We start from the raw sequence: 14,663 nt of genomic DNA on the forward strand, positions 1-14,663 counted from the left end.
TCACATATGAGGGTGAAAAATTATTAGTGGTATAATGCAAATAGTTGTGCCTGTTATGACTTTGTTATTTAACTGTATTTGTCCTAAAGTCTGTGGTCCTTTACCTATATTTGGACCCTCCCAAATAAGTAGGAGTTGTTAGGAATGTATAGGTCCAGAGGAGTTAGCACTAAGCAAAGTAGAATGTGTTTTTAAATCTTCTGAGTTAATATCTTTTTGGAGCGGGAGTTTGCTTTCAGAGTTTATTTGGACTTTTAAAAACAAATTAGAGCAAAACCAGTGTTTTCTCTTTCAGGGAACTCCAAAAAAGGAAAATTCCATAGGAATGACTAACTTATTCCTGCTGAAAAGAAAGTAGTAATGCTTTATTCAGTGTAATTAAAAAAAATATAATGCACCTTAAACATTGAAGCCAATCAAATGTAATAATGATATAAAAAGACATTAATTCAATCAGTGTAAAAATATTACTGTTGCTAGAGAGTCTTCTCAATGCTATTTTGGTGCTCCTACACCTTGTCAAGAAAACTAATTAGTTAATTTTGTTTTGGAATAAATTTGTATCCCAAATACAATGAGAACTAACAATTATTTAATGTTTAAGTGAAAACGTTTTAAACCAGCACATTGAAAGAAACTAAGCTGGAATGTCTTATAATGTCATCTTGGGTAAATTTTGAGCGGGCAACACTGTAAACTCACATTCTTTACGTTCCTTAAGGCTCATCTGACTTGATGCAAGTCAGACAATGGCTAGAGTCAGTTTTTTAAAAGCAGCAAAGTGTCAGTGCTAGCCAAAGACAAGTATGCTACTTCAGTATGATAAAATGATGGGTACCGGAGGTTTCTTCTTGTATATACACCTGCTGGTCTTATGCCTAGATTAACAAAGAGCTTTGTTTTGCTGAACTACAGTGCTAAGTAAAGTTATTGAAAATAAGTAAAGAAAATCTTCATTTAATGCCACATTAAATATACGAAAAGAAAAGCACCTATGACCACTTTAATTATCCTGTTTACAAACATTCATTCTGCAGGATGGTCCATGTTACTGGTTTTAGCAGTATTGTAACACAGAATTACAAGGAAGGGGGTTTTTGGGTTTTCCTCCTCTTCCACTTTGTCATGTGTACTGGTTTTGGCTGGGATAGGTTTAATTTTCTTTATAGTAGATCCTATGATGCTGTGTTTTGGACTTGTGAACAAAACTGCGTTGGTGACACATTGATGTTTTAGTTGTTGCTGAGCAGTGCTTGCACAGCATCAAGGTCTTTTTGGCTTCTCATGCCGCCCCACCTGCGAGTAGGCTGGGGGTGCACAAGAAGTTGGGAGGGGACGCCGCTGGCACAGTGACCCCAACCGACCCAAGGGATATTCCATACCATATGACGTCGTGCTCAGCAATAAAAAGCTGGGCAAAAGAGGGGGAAGGGGGATGATCAGAGTTACGCCATTTGTCTTCCCAAGACCATTACACATGATGAAGCCCAGCTTTCCTGGAAGCAGCTGAACACCAGCCTGCCTACGTGAAGTAGCAAATAAATTACTGTTTTCCTTGGCTTGTGCACACAGCTTTTGCTTTACCTTTTAAAGTGTCTTTATCTCAACCCACAAGTTTTTGAACTTTTCCCCTTCTGAGTGGCTGTGTGTGGCTTAGCCACCCTCCGGGGTTAACTCACATCATAATACTGTTTCACTGATGTTGTGTGGGTGCATCACACTGGATGCTCGGGCTTGGCTTACTGAAAGGTCTCAACTTCAACACAACCATTGAGTAGTAGATCTGATGAATACTCAGTCATCACCAAAAAAGTGAGGGCTCATTCCTTTAAACCTTTGTGATCTACTGCCAAATGCCAGGATGAATCAAGAGGTCAGTGGACACTTGGAACTCATTTGGTGGAGGTGCTCCTATCCCATGTTTATATTGCTGTTACTTCTTTTTCTATCTAGAAGTTCCACCTTTCCTATTATATATATTAGTTTCTCTAAGAGTTTGCTTTGTAACAGCTGTTTCAAGACATAGAATTCTCCCAAGGAGCAAACGTATTTATGCTGTAGAAATAGTGGTAAAAAGTACACTATAAGTTTGAACTTCATATCTAATTTTAAGGAAATAAAGTAGGGGTTTTTTTTTCCCCTTGGACCTGTATATCAGTATATCAGTTTCCTAAAAAATCCTTTCAATTCATTACTTAGTGCAATATCTATGCCTATTCAATGCAAATTGAACCCCAAATATGAAATAATTTTAAATGATTCTCACGAAATCCTTTTCTTACTACCATTTAAGTTGATGACGAATGTCTGTTGGCTCTACAGATTATTTTCAGGCTTTAAAATATGAAAGTAGTAGATCATCTTATTTGCTGTGTTTCCAATAAAATTCTTTCTAATGATTAAAAAGTACTTTTCTCAGGAAGGAGTTTCAGTGTTTTTATAAAGCAGAAGCTGAAAGATGCTTCGTTGCTTATACAGAAGTCTGTTAATACTCCTTTCACTAAGTCTGAGCGCTGATGGGAAAGTACTTTTCTGCGTTCATATGTAAATCACAGGGATATATTCCAGCAGCAGAAGAAATATTTCTTGCAGAGAATTGAGAAGTTAGCTCATTGTGTACATTTTTCCAGAATCATACCTCTGTTTATAAATAATTCATTAGCCATGCAGAAAATGTATTTGCTTATATTTTGCAAATCAATATAGAAACATGACAAATGTATATTTGCATGTGAATTACTTTTTCCACAAATTATTTCCTTCACATGATTTATCATATCATGAACTTCCTCTTCCTGGCCTGCTGATGACAAAAAGAATCAAATGTCAGTGATTTGCTAACGTTTATACAATGAGCTTTTGCTTTGATAAAAATTCAAAGTAGTATGTGAATCATCTGAGAATCCATAGAAATGCTAACCTTTGATTTGCTTAAATATAACATTGCTGGAGAACTGATGCAATTGCTGTAGATCTGCTTTTATTGTGACTTTCCTACAACTTCAAAATGAAAAGTTGTACCTACTTGAAAAAAGAAAGTTCTCTTAAAAAGTTCCAAGCAAACAGAGTCATTTTGACTTTTTTTTATGAAGTGAAGAAATAAAGTAACTGAAAGGTTCATTAAAGCTATTCATTTCTCAAAACAGTTTTTTGACTTTTATAAATCCAGAAAAAGACCTGAGTTCAACTTTTCCTTAGATCCGCGCAACTCACGTCTAGTGTATTCTCATGCTGGTATTTACCAATTTTTTTTCAATTGGAAGCCTCTAATTTTGTGTTTGCTTTCCTTGATCACTATCATATGTTTTTCAAAAGCATTCATGCTTCCATCTTCCATAACTAGCTAAAGGACCCTTTAGCATTACCCGGTCTATCACTGGCCATTTTCACTGTCTGCTTTCAGTCTCTCCTTTTTCTTTTTTGCCCTTCATTGATTTGGTCATTGTCATTTAGCATTTGCCTGAACTTTTTTCCCATCCCTGTGTTGAAAAGGTCTTACTAGTTAATCCTTATGCTTGATTTTACGTTATTTACATAACGCAATGTTTACTGTGATGGAAATAATCCCACAAACAATCTTTGTTTGGTTTTTCAGTCCTGCTTTCCCAATGCTCTCTGACAGGCAAAGTCTGAATTGCATGTAGAGACTTGCTTAAATTCTCCTCAATCCCCGCTACTTCTCTACCTTTGTTTAATCTAATGGTCCAAAGTCCAGACATTAACTTCATTTTTTCCAATGTCTTTGGTAACGGTCCTCACTTTCAGGAGGAAAGCACATAGTATTCTGCTGGGGGAATCTTCCCCACTGGTCCCCTTGCCAGTGTTTTTTGCGGCAGCAGTAGTGAAAATGCAGGGCTGTGCAGACAGTGAAACAGCCAATCTCATCTCAGGATGACTCCATCACTCCCTGGAGCATGCTCCTCCTGTTTGCTTTGCCTGTACCTTGAATTAATTTTGTGTCTACTCCTCCCCTTTATTCTATCCACCTTCTGCAATGACTTCAGACCTCCCTGTGTATTGTTGCTTCCCAGCGAGCAGAGCAACATACCATTTATCACAAAATATCCCACTTACCTTCCAACCTTTGTCTCCTCTCCATCTATAAGCTCCTAAAACTCTTGTTATCCAACAAGTATTCTGTTTCCCCAAAATTACTTGAAAATTCCATCCTTATCCATACTTTTTTTCCTTTTCCCCGTTTTCTAACAAACTGACAGTAGTGGGTTTTTTTATTAAATTATACTAGCCATTGGCTTTTACAGCTTGCTGTATTCTCATTCTGTGAAATCTCTTTAACAATTTTGTCAGTGGATTATTGTCATGCTTCCTCCAATACTTAATCTCTGGAAAATGGATTTTACTTGAAGCTCCAAACCTTAGCTCTTAGGCATTCCATTTACCATCTCAATACTGTTCCTTTGGTCAGCTGTAATTACACTGGAAATTAACAGATGCAAAATTATTTTCTAGTCTGTGCTCGTATCCCACAGAACCTGTAATAACATACATGCATTGAAATAAATAATATTTATATAGTCAGCATCACATAATTTTCCAAAGCAATTTGATAGAACTGAAATGAAAGTATTTTCATTAATATCTTACTATATGTGAATGAAATTTAGTTATAAAATGTTATGAAACAAAATCCTACAGAAAAAAAGTCCTTATAGGTTGCAAGTTAACGATTCTGATTTTGTTCTAGTCATTCAGTGATTGATTGAGGGGTTTTATGTATAAAATATTTTAAGGAAATGCTAATAAACCTAGGGTTGTTACTTTTCTTTATTCAGAGCCTCAAACATGCACTTTGAAAGACTTTCTTTGTGCAAATGGAGACTGTGTTTCAGCAAGATTCTGGTGTGATGGAGACTATGACTGTGCAGACGGCTCAGATGAGGTAGGTTTCTGCCAGGAAGAATATTTCTTTAGAAAATTAATAGTTTTATATCGTTGGAGAAGGAATTCCCACGTATGAATATTCTAAAAAGCAGCAATTGGAATTCTGCACATGAATCCCTATATGCAAATATCTTTACTAAATCAAAACTAAACCTATTGAAATAGTTATGCTAAAAAGAGTACATGCAAATAAAATCAAGTCACGTTTAAAAACAGTCTACATCTTTTTATCCCAGCAATTATCTGGAAATATTTTGTATCCTGGTTGGGGAACCACTCTTTCTACACACAGCAGGGGTTTGGTTTGATTTGGGTTTTGGTTTTGGTTTTTTTTTTTGAGAAAACAGTGTAGACTGTTGTGTAGCAGAAGCGCACTGTGTAATGCTTTGCTGGTTTTCTGTTCTTTCCTGTGGCTTTTGTCCCGTCACCATTCCTGCCATTACTGAACGTCAGGTGCTTCTCACCTACTTAGAAGGGTGCAAGCCACCTTTCATGAATCAGATCTGCAAATATATTTAATTTCACAAGGCATTACTGTATTTCCTAGTGTGGAGGGGTATAGACTGTAACTTCTGTGATCAGCTGTATATTTACCAATGTTTATATGCAACTCTTGATCTCATATATACCTTTTTTTATGGTACCAGAGGTATTGTGAAACAGGCTGTTCAAGAGATCAGTTCCAGTGTTCCAATGGTCAGTGCATCTCGGCGAAATGGAAATGTGATGGTCATGAGGACTGCAAACTTGGGGATGACGAGAAAAATTGTGAACCAGGTATTTTTTTAATAATGCTGAGAAATAAAATGAAGCAAGGATTAAATCAGAATAAAGCAAGGAGAAAATAAATCAACAAATTAAGATTTCTTCAGCACTAGAAGTAGGGAGGAGTGCAGAGAACTCTGAAATACTTTATCTTTTGAATGTGCATCGTTGTGTCTTCCTACTCAAGTTTTGAAAAGCCCACTTATGGACAGCTATGAAATATGAAGCTCGTTGGAGAATGAGATTTAATTTAATTATATTGAAATATAATTTGATAATGTATGCTCAGCGTATAAAATTCTGCTCTGAAAACAGCAGTAATTCTTGTCGTGTTACTAAAGTGTCTCTGCAGGTTTTCTACTTTGTGGTGTTCATTCAAAGTTCACTAGTTCTTATGCAGAGGTTTTCTCTAGTAAATTATTATTTGTTGTTATTGTTTCATTTCCTTTTTACTGTGTTGGAAACTGCAGTTGTTTATATTTGCAAGGATTTTCCTGAATGTTGTAAACTTCGTCTAGAGGGGTGCAACTGATAGACTGATAGAAGCCAATGACAAAGCTCCCCTGATTTACTATGTGACCAAAATAACCACCTATATTTTAAATAAAACTGATTAATATGTATTTATTTTAACTGTAATAGTGTATACTTTCTAAAGCCATGGTTTCTTATAAATTTAGCTTATTGCATTATAAGCACTTACATAACTTTACTAAACCTTAGGGCCCTTCTAAAGAATGCGATTTTTTTAACATACTTGTTCTATGAATAAGTGTGTGTCTGTAGTTACCATTGTTTCCAAGTATAAGGAAAACAAAAAAAGACATTTCTCAGTGATAAAGCACAAGTATCTTTTCACTATTATCATACACTTTACTTGACAATTCAGTTTTGTCATATATTTCAGTGTGCTTTACAAATGTTTGGAACAGCTCTGGTCAGCTACAGATGCGTGTTTGCTCACTATGTTTACCAGATGAAAACATTAAATTATAAAGCAACTTATTTATAAATTGTCTTTTTCTTAATGCTAAAATATGTGTTTGTAACCAGCGTCTCCAACCTGCTCTTCAAGTGAGTACGTGTGTGCAAGTGGAGGCTGTATTTCTGCATCTTTGAAATGTAATGGAGAGTATGACTGTGCTGATGGATCTGATGAGGTAGTTGACAAATTTCTGTTGATTTTTTTTTTTTCCCCTACTGTCTGACATGCAATTTGTTAACAGGTTTAGGTCTGAAAAGAATTAAGAGTGCAAACAGGGTTTTATTGCATCCATTGAACGCTGTCAGATAACTTACCCCATGATTTTAGTTCCCCAGTAGCTACACGGCATTATGTTTGTTTACTCTGTGGCCACCTTTTGGAGTGGACGAATTTATTTCCCTTAAGTCAAAACCTGAGCATCGTTCTGGGGGCGTTTGCTTCAGGAGCTGCGTTGTACTGGCAGCGTGGACAAGTTTGTGACACATTTGGCTCCCTCTGTCCTCTAGCTTGATGCAATCCTAGCAGGCACCTCAGCCTCTGTGGGCCTTCATGCCATGCTCTTCCTACATGTTGCACTCTTGATACCTTTTTAAAAAGTTACCACCTTCATGAACAACTTCCAGAAAAAGGGACAAAAGTAGTTTCTATTTCTCAGAGCCATAAAGGTGCCGGTTGGCGTATGAAGGATGCCTGGGCCAAATGCTGCACAGTGCGGGTGGAGACAATCTGCTCTGCAGGTTTCGAGTCCTGATCAATGTGGGTGTGAGCCAGTTGGCACCAACTGGCCTCGTGTCCAGTGTTGTTTCTTGTAGGGCAGTTGACCTCAGAAACATAACTGTGGCCATTGCTTCCATTGCTGATACTAACCAACATAGAGATGTAATATCAGAACATATATAACGTGTGGTTACAATTTCACTTGGACTCCAGAGGCTGTTTAAATTGCACGTCGAGTTGTCAGGTACAAATTTATTGTATCGAATACGTAGGGCAACAGAAAACAGTGTTGGTAAAATTTGTCTTAAGCTTGTCGTTGTTCTCATTCATTAATGCTTAGTTCATCTCTGTATTCACACAGATGGATTGTGTAACAGAATGTAAAGAAGATCAGTTTCGATGCAGAAATAAGGCCTACTGTATCCCTGTCAGATGGCTTTGTGATGGGATCCATGACTGCGTGGATGGCAGTGATGAAGAAAACTGTGACCAAGGCGAGAGACAGTTTTCTTTAAAAGGCTTACTTTGTTAGGCTTTTTATTAATGCACATTATAAGTTGGTGGTACCCTGGCCATTCTGAGTGATTAAATGATAGCTCTGTGACCTCTTCTGCGACAGCATAGCAGCTTCACAAGCGATTTGTGGGATGAAGCAAAACTTACATTGTTTATGACTCACAGGTCTTTGTTCCTTCTTTGTATTTCCTTCCCCAAGGACCAAAAGGTTGTGTTATTACTGGAAGCATATTCTGTCTCATCAGGGAAATCAGCAATAAGTCCATTTAATTTGCAATTTTACAGGCAACAATAAATTACAAAGCCATACAATATAATGAAAAATTGCTAAATAAGTAATCTTAAGACCCCAGGTTTCTGTTTACTTCTGTAAAGATGAAATGTTGCAACTAACCAGAACCCATAAAACTACATTTTGGATTTTTGCTCTCCTTAGAGAGCAGAACTGTGCACATAAGTTGATTCACATGAAGTTAAACACTATGCTCACAGTGCCATGCTTATGATTAAGCTTGCAAATATGTTTTTGAGAAATACATCTGTTCTCGTAGTTGTTGCTGATTTTTTTTTAACTGAACCTTGCTTCAGTTGCCAGGCAGTAGCAGTGTAACTGTATAAAATTCGTAGTGAGCATAGTAATTCAGTAATTGTGACAAACACAGAAATTCTCACTCAAATTAAATGAATCTTTTTTCCAAAAGCAAAATTTTACTCAGCAGTTTGTCAGCTTCTTGGGTTTTCCAGATTTTTCTCTTTCCCTTTCTTTAAAGTGAGTACTGTGTGTTAGTCATCTACAGTCACATATGTGTGTGACTTCAAGAGCATAATGAAGTACAAAAATAAGTAATAATCAGAGATGAAGCAAGCAATTACAGAGGAAAATATCCTTCCCTTATTTTAAGTCTATTAAGCAATAGTTACCACTAGGAAAAAAAAGAAGGTGTATGGGATGATTAAGTTTGAAAGAGAGATCAGAAAATTAAGAAAACGGGAAGAAGCTTCCAAAGATGTTTAGATGCAGAGAAAAACATCATATTTGAAGGCGTTGAAGAATGAATTGTTTTAAGAAGACTGAGATAACACCGTTTTAAAAAAACCCCTTCTAGTCCGTTTTAAAACAACTCTTAAAATATCTGTACTGTATCTCTTTAAAAACCAATGAAGTGTAACATAACACCCTTATTTTATCTGAAGCCCACATTATGCTTTAGATAACATAATGGAGTTTCTGTGAACTGCAAATTGCTTATAATGCAATAAGGAGCCTTTTGCCTAGCTGGTTATTGCTATAATACTTCGTATTTATGTCACAATTATGATTTCTGTTATGGATATCTATTCCTTCAAGAAATTATGACAGCAGAGCAATCACAGTTTATCTCACTGATAACTAATTTTTTCCTCTTTGGAAATACAGCAAACACAAATGGAGTTTTATTCTACAGCATTCTAAAACAATCTCCGTAATATTTATCTGCAGTCCACTGTGCATCTTTATAAACATAACTCTTTTTAATCTTATTATACAACTAGAATTATGGTTATATTGTGATTACACACACAATTATTTATATTCATGTCTTTCATCATGAAGGGTACTTGAATCTTATATATTTTTCCTTGGATAATAGCAAATAATATTTCTGTTAATGTTCATAAGTTGTATTTGCAATGGGAGTTTATTACATTTGGTAACACAGTGTGAGAGTTCCCCACCTCCTCTTACACAGTGGGTATTTCCTGCAAATTAGTTTTCTGGGGAAAAAAAAATAATTTAAACCATTCCAAACCCTTATAGTGAAAGAAGGCCTTCTGTTGATTTTAATGGGGTGTGAACAAGGCACTGAATGATTAAGTAAAAAGTCACCGGAGCCTGATCTCACTATTAGGGTGGATGTAATGCACTGAGGTAAGCCGCAGTGAGAGTTTTTGTTGCTATCATACAAAATTTCATTGTTTCCTTCTCTGCAGGTACACAGCTTTATTTGTTTTATGCTCTACTCCTCTCAGGAGACTGAGAATCCAGTTACCATAAAAATGTGTTATGTAGAAAATTCATTTCAAGAAGTTTCCATAACTTGATTGATTGGTAGTGGTAAAATTCAGTCATAATTTTGAAACAAAATGCCTTCTTACTGCCGCACGTGTTAAAACTGAATCTCTTGAACCAATTTTTAAAGTTCCAGCACTCCAGCTTAAAACATTTTCTCTCACCCTCTGTTCTGTTTTGTTATGTGATTTAAGAGTTCCGTCAATACTGAAGTTAGATGGAAGAATTTATTCTTGCTGCATTCTGTGTTCAGTAAATATCCTAATGAGAAATTTCAGAAGTTACAAAAAGTAAGAGATTGTTAAGAGACACCTAGTCTTATCTACTCTGTGCCTACATGGCTAGATCTTAGCCCTAATTACAGAGTTTACAGTTGATGGGGCAGTTACAAGCCTGGCAAAGTCTATTACTCCTCAGCTACCTCATGGCTAAGGGACTGCAATCACTTTGTCTCTTCTGAACACGATGTGTGGCTCAGAGTGGGAGTAGGAATCAATGGAGGATCAGACATTCATGTGAAACACACCTGAACTGAAAGTGGCCTTTCACGAGTTCGAGTGTATTTCTGTCTTCTGGTTTGTACCGTTCTCTGATGGTAGAAATTACTGATGTACCCAGCCAGACCTTTTCTGAAAGGCGGCATCACCAAAGGAAGTCACAGACAGAAAGACAGTTTAAGCATCTCCTGGCTAAACGCAAGGGGAACATACGTAGCTGGCGAGCTGTCGGTTTGATAACTGCCCTTTCTGTCAGGCCAGGTAGGTAATTCCTAGCTAACAGCCATGAAAAGAGAGTGAAAGAAGTATCCGGTCAAGGAATAGATTTTTAAATGATTATTTCTCTCTGCCTCTCCAACCCTTTCATTTGGGATTTGTTCATTCAGTTATGCTACGTGTCATTCTCTGCAGATACTATGGGATAAATGGTTGTACTGGTTTTATCACGAATTGACGTTCTTTCTTTTGTCTTTCTGTTTCCCTGGGTGTTTTTCTGTCTTCTTTTCATCCTCCCAGGGGGAAATATATGTAGAGCTGATGAATTTTTGTGCAACAATTCCCTCTGCAAACTACATTTTTGGGTTTGTGATGGCGAGGATGACTGTGGCGATAATTCTGACGAAGTTGCTGAAATGTGTGGTATGACATTACGTTTTTCAATGCTTTTCATGTAGTAAACCAAGAAATGACATGCAACATACATAAATATATAAGGACATATGCATCTAAGTTTTCTTTATTTTATTTCTAGAAGGTTAGCTTGAAACGTGGGATCTAGTTTCCTGTTACTGATATTCATGTAATTTCAAATAAAATACTTGTGAGAAGTTAATATTATTGTAGGAAATGCACAGATGGGGAAAAGTTACTTCTACACTGAAATACTGATCGTCATTAAACTTCCACTTGTTTGGTTTTATTTCTGTCATATTTACTAGTTCTCAAAAAACCCAGTGTGATTACTTTTTTCACACAAAATAATTTCATTCCCTAAATGAAGAACCTGTACTGGAAACATTGTTGAACTGTTATTCCATTAGCTATCAGAAGTTAAAATCAAGTGCCATTTGTATGTCAAGTACAACTGTGTTCTCATGCCTGCTTATTGCTTTGATAAGGAGACATTGAAGAAGGTTCAAGAATACTAGCTGGGTAATAGCTGATTCTTTTTTTTAATATGCAGTAAAGTTTCCATGTCCTCCAACAAGGCCATACAGATGTAGAAACAACAGGGTCTGTCTGCGACCTGAGCAGATTTGCAATGAGGTTGATGACTGTGGTGATAACTCGGATGAAGATCACTGCGGTAGGTGGTATTACCTTTCAAGGCATTCAGATCAAAGAAAACAACTTGAAGGCAAACTTTGTTACAGAGATCTGCTTGTCCTTCAGTAAAGCTTAACTGGAGGTTAGTAGATCAGATTTTGAAATTGAAAGAAATTAAGCTTGAAATAATTTCTAATTGCTTAATGCTTCATGGTCATTCCCATTTGTATGAGTCTAAAATAATCCAAGAATTTTACATACTGATTTATTTTTCCCTTATTAATTTGTGTTTATATAGATAAAATCACATATAAAGCAAGACCATGTAAAAAGGATGAGTTTGCTTGTAATGATAAGAAATGTATTCCAATGGAGCTACAGTGCGATTGGTTTGATGACTGTGGAGATGGTTCAGATGAGCAAGACTGCAAAATAAGTGAGTTTGGCTGATAAGATATGTTTTCGTGATTGTAGCAGAAAGTAAATAATTAACTGAGTCTTTCATCCATGCAAAACCTACTCAATGACACAGAAGTTAAAGTTACTTTATTTTGGTTAAAAAAAGAGTTAATTCTATTTGACATACCACAAAAGGAAGGCAAATTTTATAGCAATTCAGGTTGTAGTTCTTGGGTTTTTGAAGCAGTTTAGCTATAAGTTGATCGTATTTTATTTCATATTTGCAACAAGATATAGTTTAGTATTAAATTCTTGATGTGAAATTAAGTATCTCAGTTAAATACACGTATGTAGGTAAACACTGTGATGTCATATATCTGTTTAAAATTTACCTAATACTCTTTTATGAAAGATTTGATATTTGTTGTTGTTACTTTAATCTCTTTTTTAACAGTTTAAACAAATCTATCAATGGATTTTTAGACATTTTGTTTATGTTTAGGTGTCGCTGAATATACATGTGAAGATAATGTGAACCCTTGTGGAGATGATGCATACTGTAATCAAACAAAAACATCCCTACTGTGTCAGTGTAAACCTGGATTTCAGAGAAACAAGAGGAACAGACAGTGTGAAGGTACAGATCTTTTCCATTATCCATTGCTGTAAAGTATGAAGTCAACTGTGCTGGAGAAGGAGATACATATCACATACTTTTTTCCACAGAGTAAAAACTATTTCATAGCTATGGGATTAAGAAATCAAGAAAAAAAACCCGAAAGGATGTACAGAGTGTAGACTTGCACATTTTACCTGGAGAGGTTATCAAAGTTTAACATTTGGTCAGACTGTTACGTGATTTTCTAATAGAAGGGGTAAATGGGTGATTTAAGGTCTAGTAGGTTATTTAACTGAGCAATTGGGACTGGTGGTTAAGTTGTTACATCAGAATATTTTGAGTGGCTTAAAATGATGAAGATGCATAAACGAAATTGAAATTAAACAGATTGAAAGTATAATTCCTTAGAAAATGTAGTCTTAATATAGATGATACCACACTGCTCAGAAAAAAAGAAAGACACAGTTGTTATAATGGAAGAGTTGATCAGAAAGATGAGATAAATCTACCTTCGCAAAGAATGGGTTGTGAATTCATTTTCTTACTGGCGAGCAGTAGCGTACATAAAAATTGGAGATCACTTCAATGGGACTGTCGAAGTGCATAGATGCTTGCATACAAAAACTTCATTGTTTGGCTCTTAAGAATATATACGCAGGAGCTTTTCTGGGAAGAGGTAATCATGTAGTTCTGACTGTACCAGAGGAAGGTATGCCGGAGATAATGGTAACAGACATTTTCATTCCCAAAGTTGATTTCAAGCTGTAACGATAATAGGTTGATATAGGAAGGATGCAGAAGTAATAGAAAAAGATCTTTCTGAGATATGTTGATTGCAGTGGAAGTAACATTAGTGATAATAGCAGAAGGCTTCTTTTCACTGTTGCAAGATACACCAATGCTTACAAGTTCCTTTTGTTCATCTGCTTTGTTCCATGATTTTTTGAACGTGCTAAATAGTAGTGTATTAAACTATAGGTATAAATTACAATTCTCTTTCTCCTAGATATCAATGAGTGTATGGTATTTGGTGCCTGCTCCCAACACTGCAATAATATTAAGGGGTCATACAAATGTGCATGTGAGAAAAATTATAAAGAGAGGAATAACAGTTGCATAGCAAAAGGTAAGGATATGAAAATCGAAATAGAGAGACAGTTCTAAATCATTTATATCTACATGGTGGTTAATGCTAATGTGTTGCATATAGAATTTATTTTTAGATAAGTATTTCTTGAATAGTGCACAGAAATAATTCTCAAAACCACTCAGGGTTACCTTTCATTTTGGTAAGCAGTAAATTCTTATCACTTCCATGTAAATGAACATATTTGATATGAAAGTCCATTTCCAACTCCAGCTTTCGCTATTTACAAAAAGATATACACAAATAAGAAAAACTGAGATTATTTATTAGCATGTAAGCATTCTGGTGAAGGTTTAGAAGCTTGAGAGAAGAATCAACTCTTTCACAGAAACATGTTTTAGAACTTTAAGAATAAATAACATAGTATTTGCAGTTAACCTGTTTTGCTTTCTCATTGAGAAATCTTATGGAAGTCATCTAAGTGGAGGTTTTCTTAGTCACCTAAGAAGATAATCCTCATATGGATCAGCTGCCTAGATCACTGAAAGTAAAGAAATAGGCACGCATAGATGTTATTTCTGTCTTTCATAAGGCAGAGGTATTGCCTAAAATAGAGGTAGTAGTTAAGTCAGGGTATATAACTTTTAAACCACTTTAGAAATGAAACAAGCAATAATCCAGCTGCCTGAGCAAAGTTAATGTAGTCTTCATGGCTCTGTATCTGAGTAACTGAAAGTATGATCGTAGCATCTCACCTGTCATTTAGTGACATTTTGGTGCGAATTTGGTTTATACCAACACCTGGAAGGCTTATACCTTCTTTCGGTGCAGAGCAAGTGTTGAATCTACAAGGTGTGGCT

At 35.9% G+C, this 14,663-nt stretch overlaps 1 protein-coding gene across 1 annotated transcript in view; it reads left to right on the top strand.

The window, feature by feature from the left end:
- The window catches only part of LRP1B (LDL receptor related protein 1B), a 578,117-nt gene that overhangs the window by 500,721 nt on the left and 62,733 nt on the right, over positions 1-14,663 (top strand). The window contains exons 70-78 of the mRNA XM_086465459.1: positions 4,794-4,900; positions 5,550-5,679; positions 6,721-6,827; positions 7,731-7,863; positions 10,949-11,071; positions 11,616-11,738; positions 11,997-12,134; positions 12,600-12,734; positions 13,723-13,842. Coding sequence (XP_086321585.1) covers positions 4,794-4,900; positions 5,550-5,679; positions 6,721-6,827; positions 7,731-7,863; positions 10,949-11,071; positions 11,616-11,738; positions 11,997-12,134; positions 12,600-12,734; positions 13,723-13,842 — 1,116 coding nt within the window. The remainder of the gene's footprint in view (positions 1-4,793; positions 4,901-5,549; positions 5,680-6,720; positions 6,828-7,730; positions 7,864-10,948; positions 11,072-11,615; positions 11,739-11,996; positions 12,135-12,599; positions 12,735-13,722; positions 13,843-14,663) is intronic.

Source organism: Leptosomus discolor, chromosome 5 (assembly GCF_034619465.1).
Source record: "Leptosomus discolor isolate bLepDis1 chromosome 5, bLepDis1.hap2, whole genome shotgun sequence".
In the NCBI taxonomy this organism is placed as follows: Eukaryota; Metazoa; Chordata; class Aves; order Leptosomiformes; family Leptosomidae; genus Leptosomus; species Leptosomus discolor.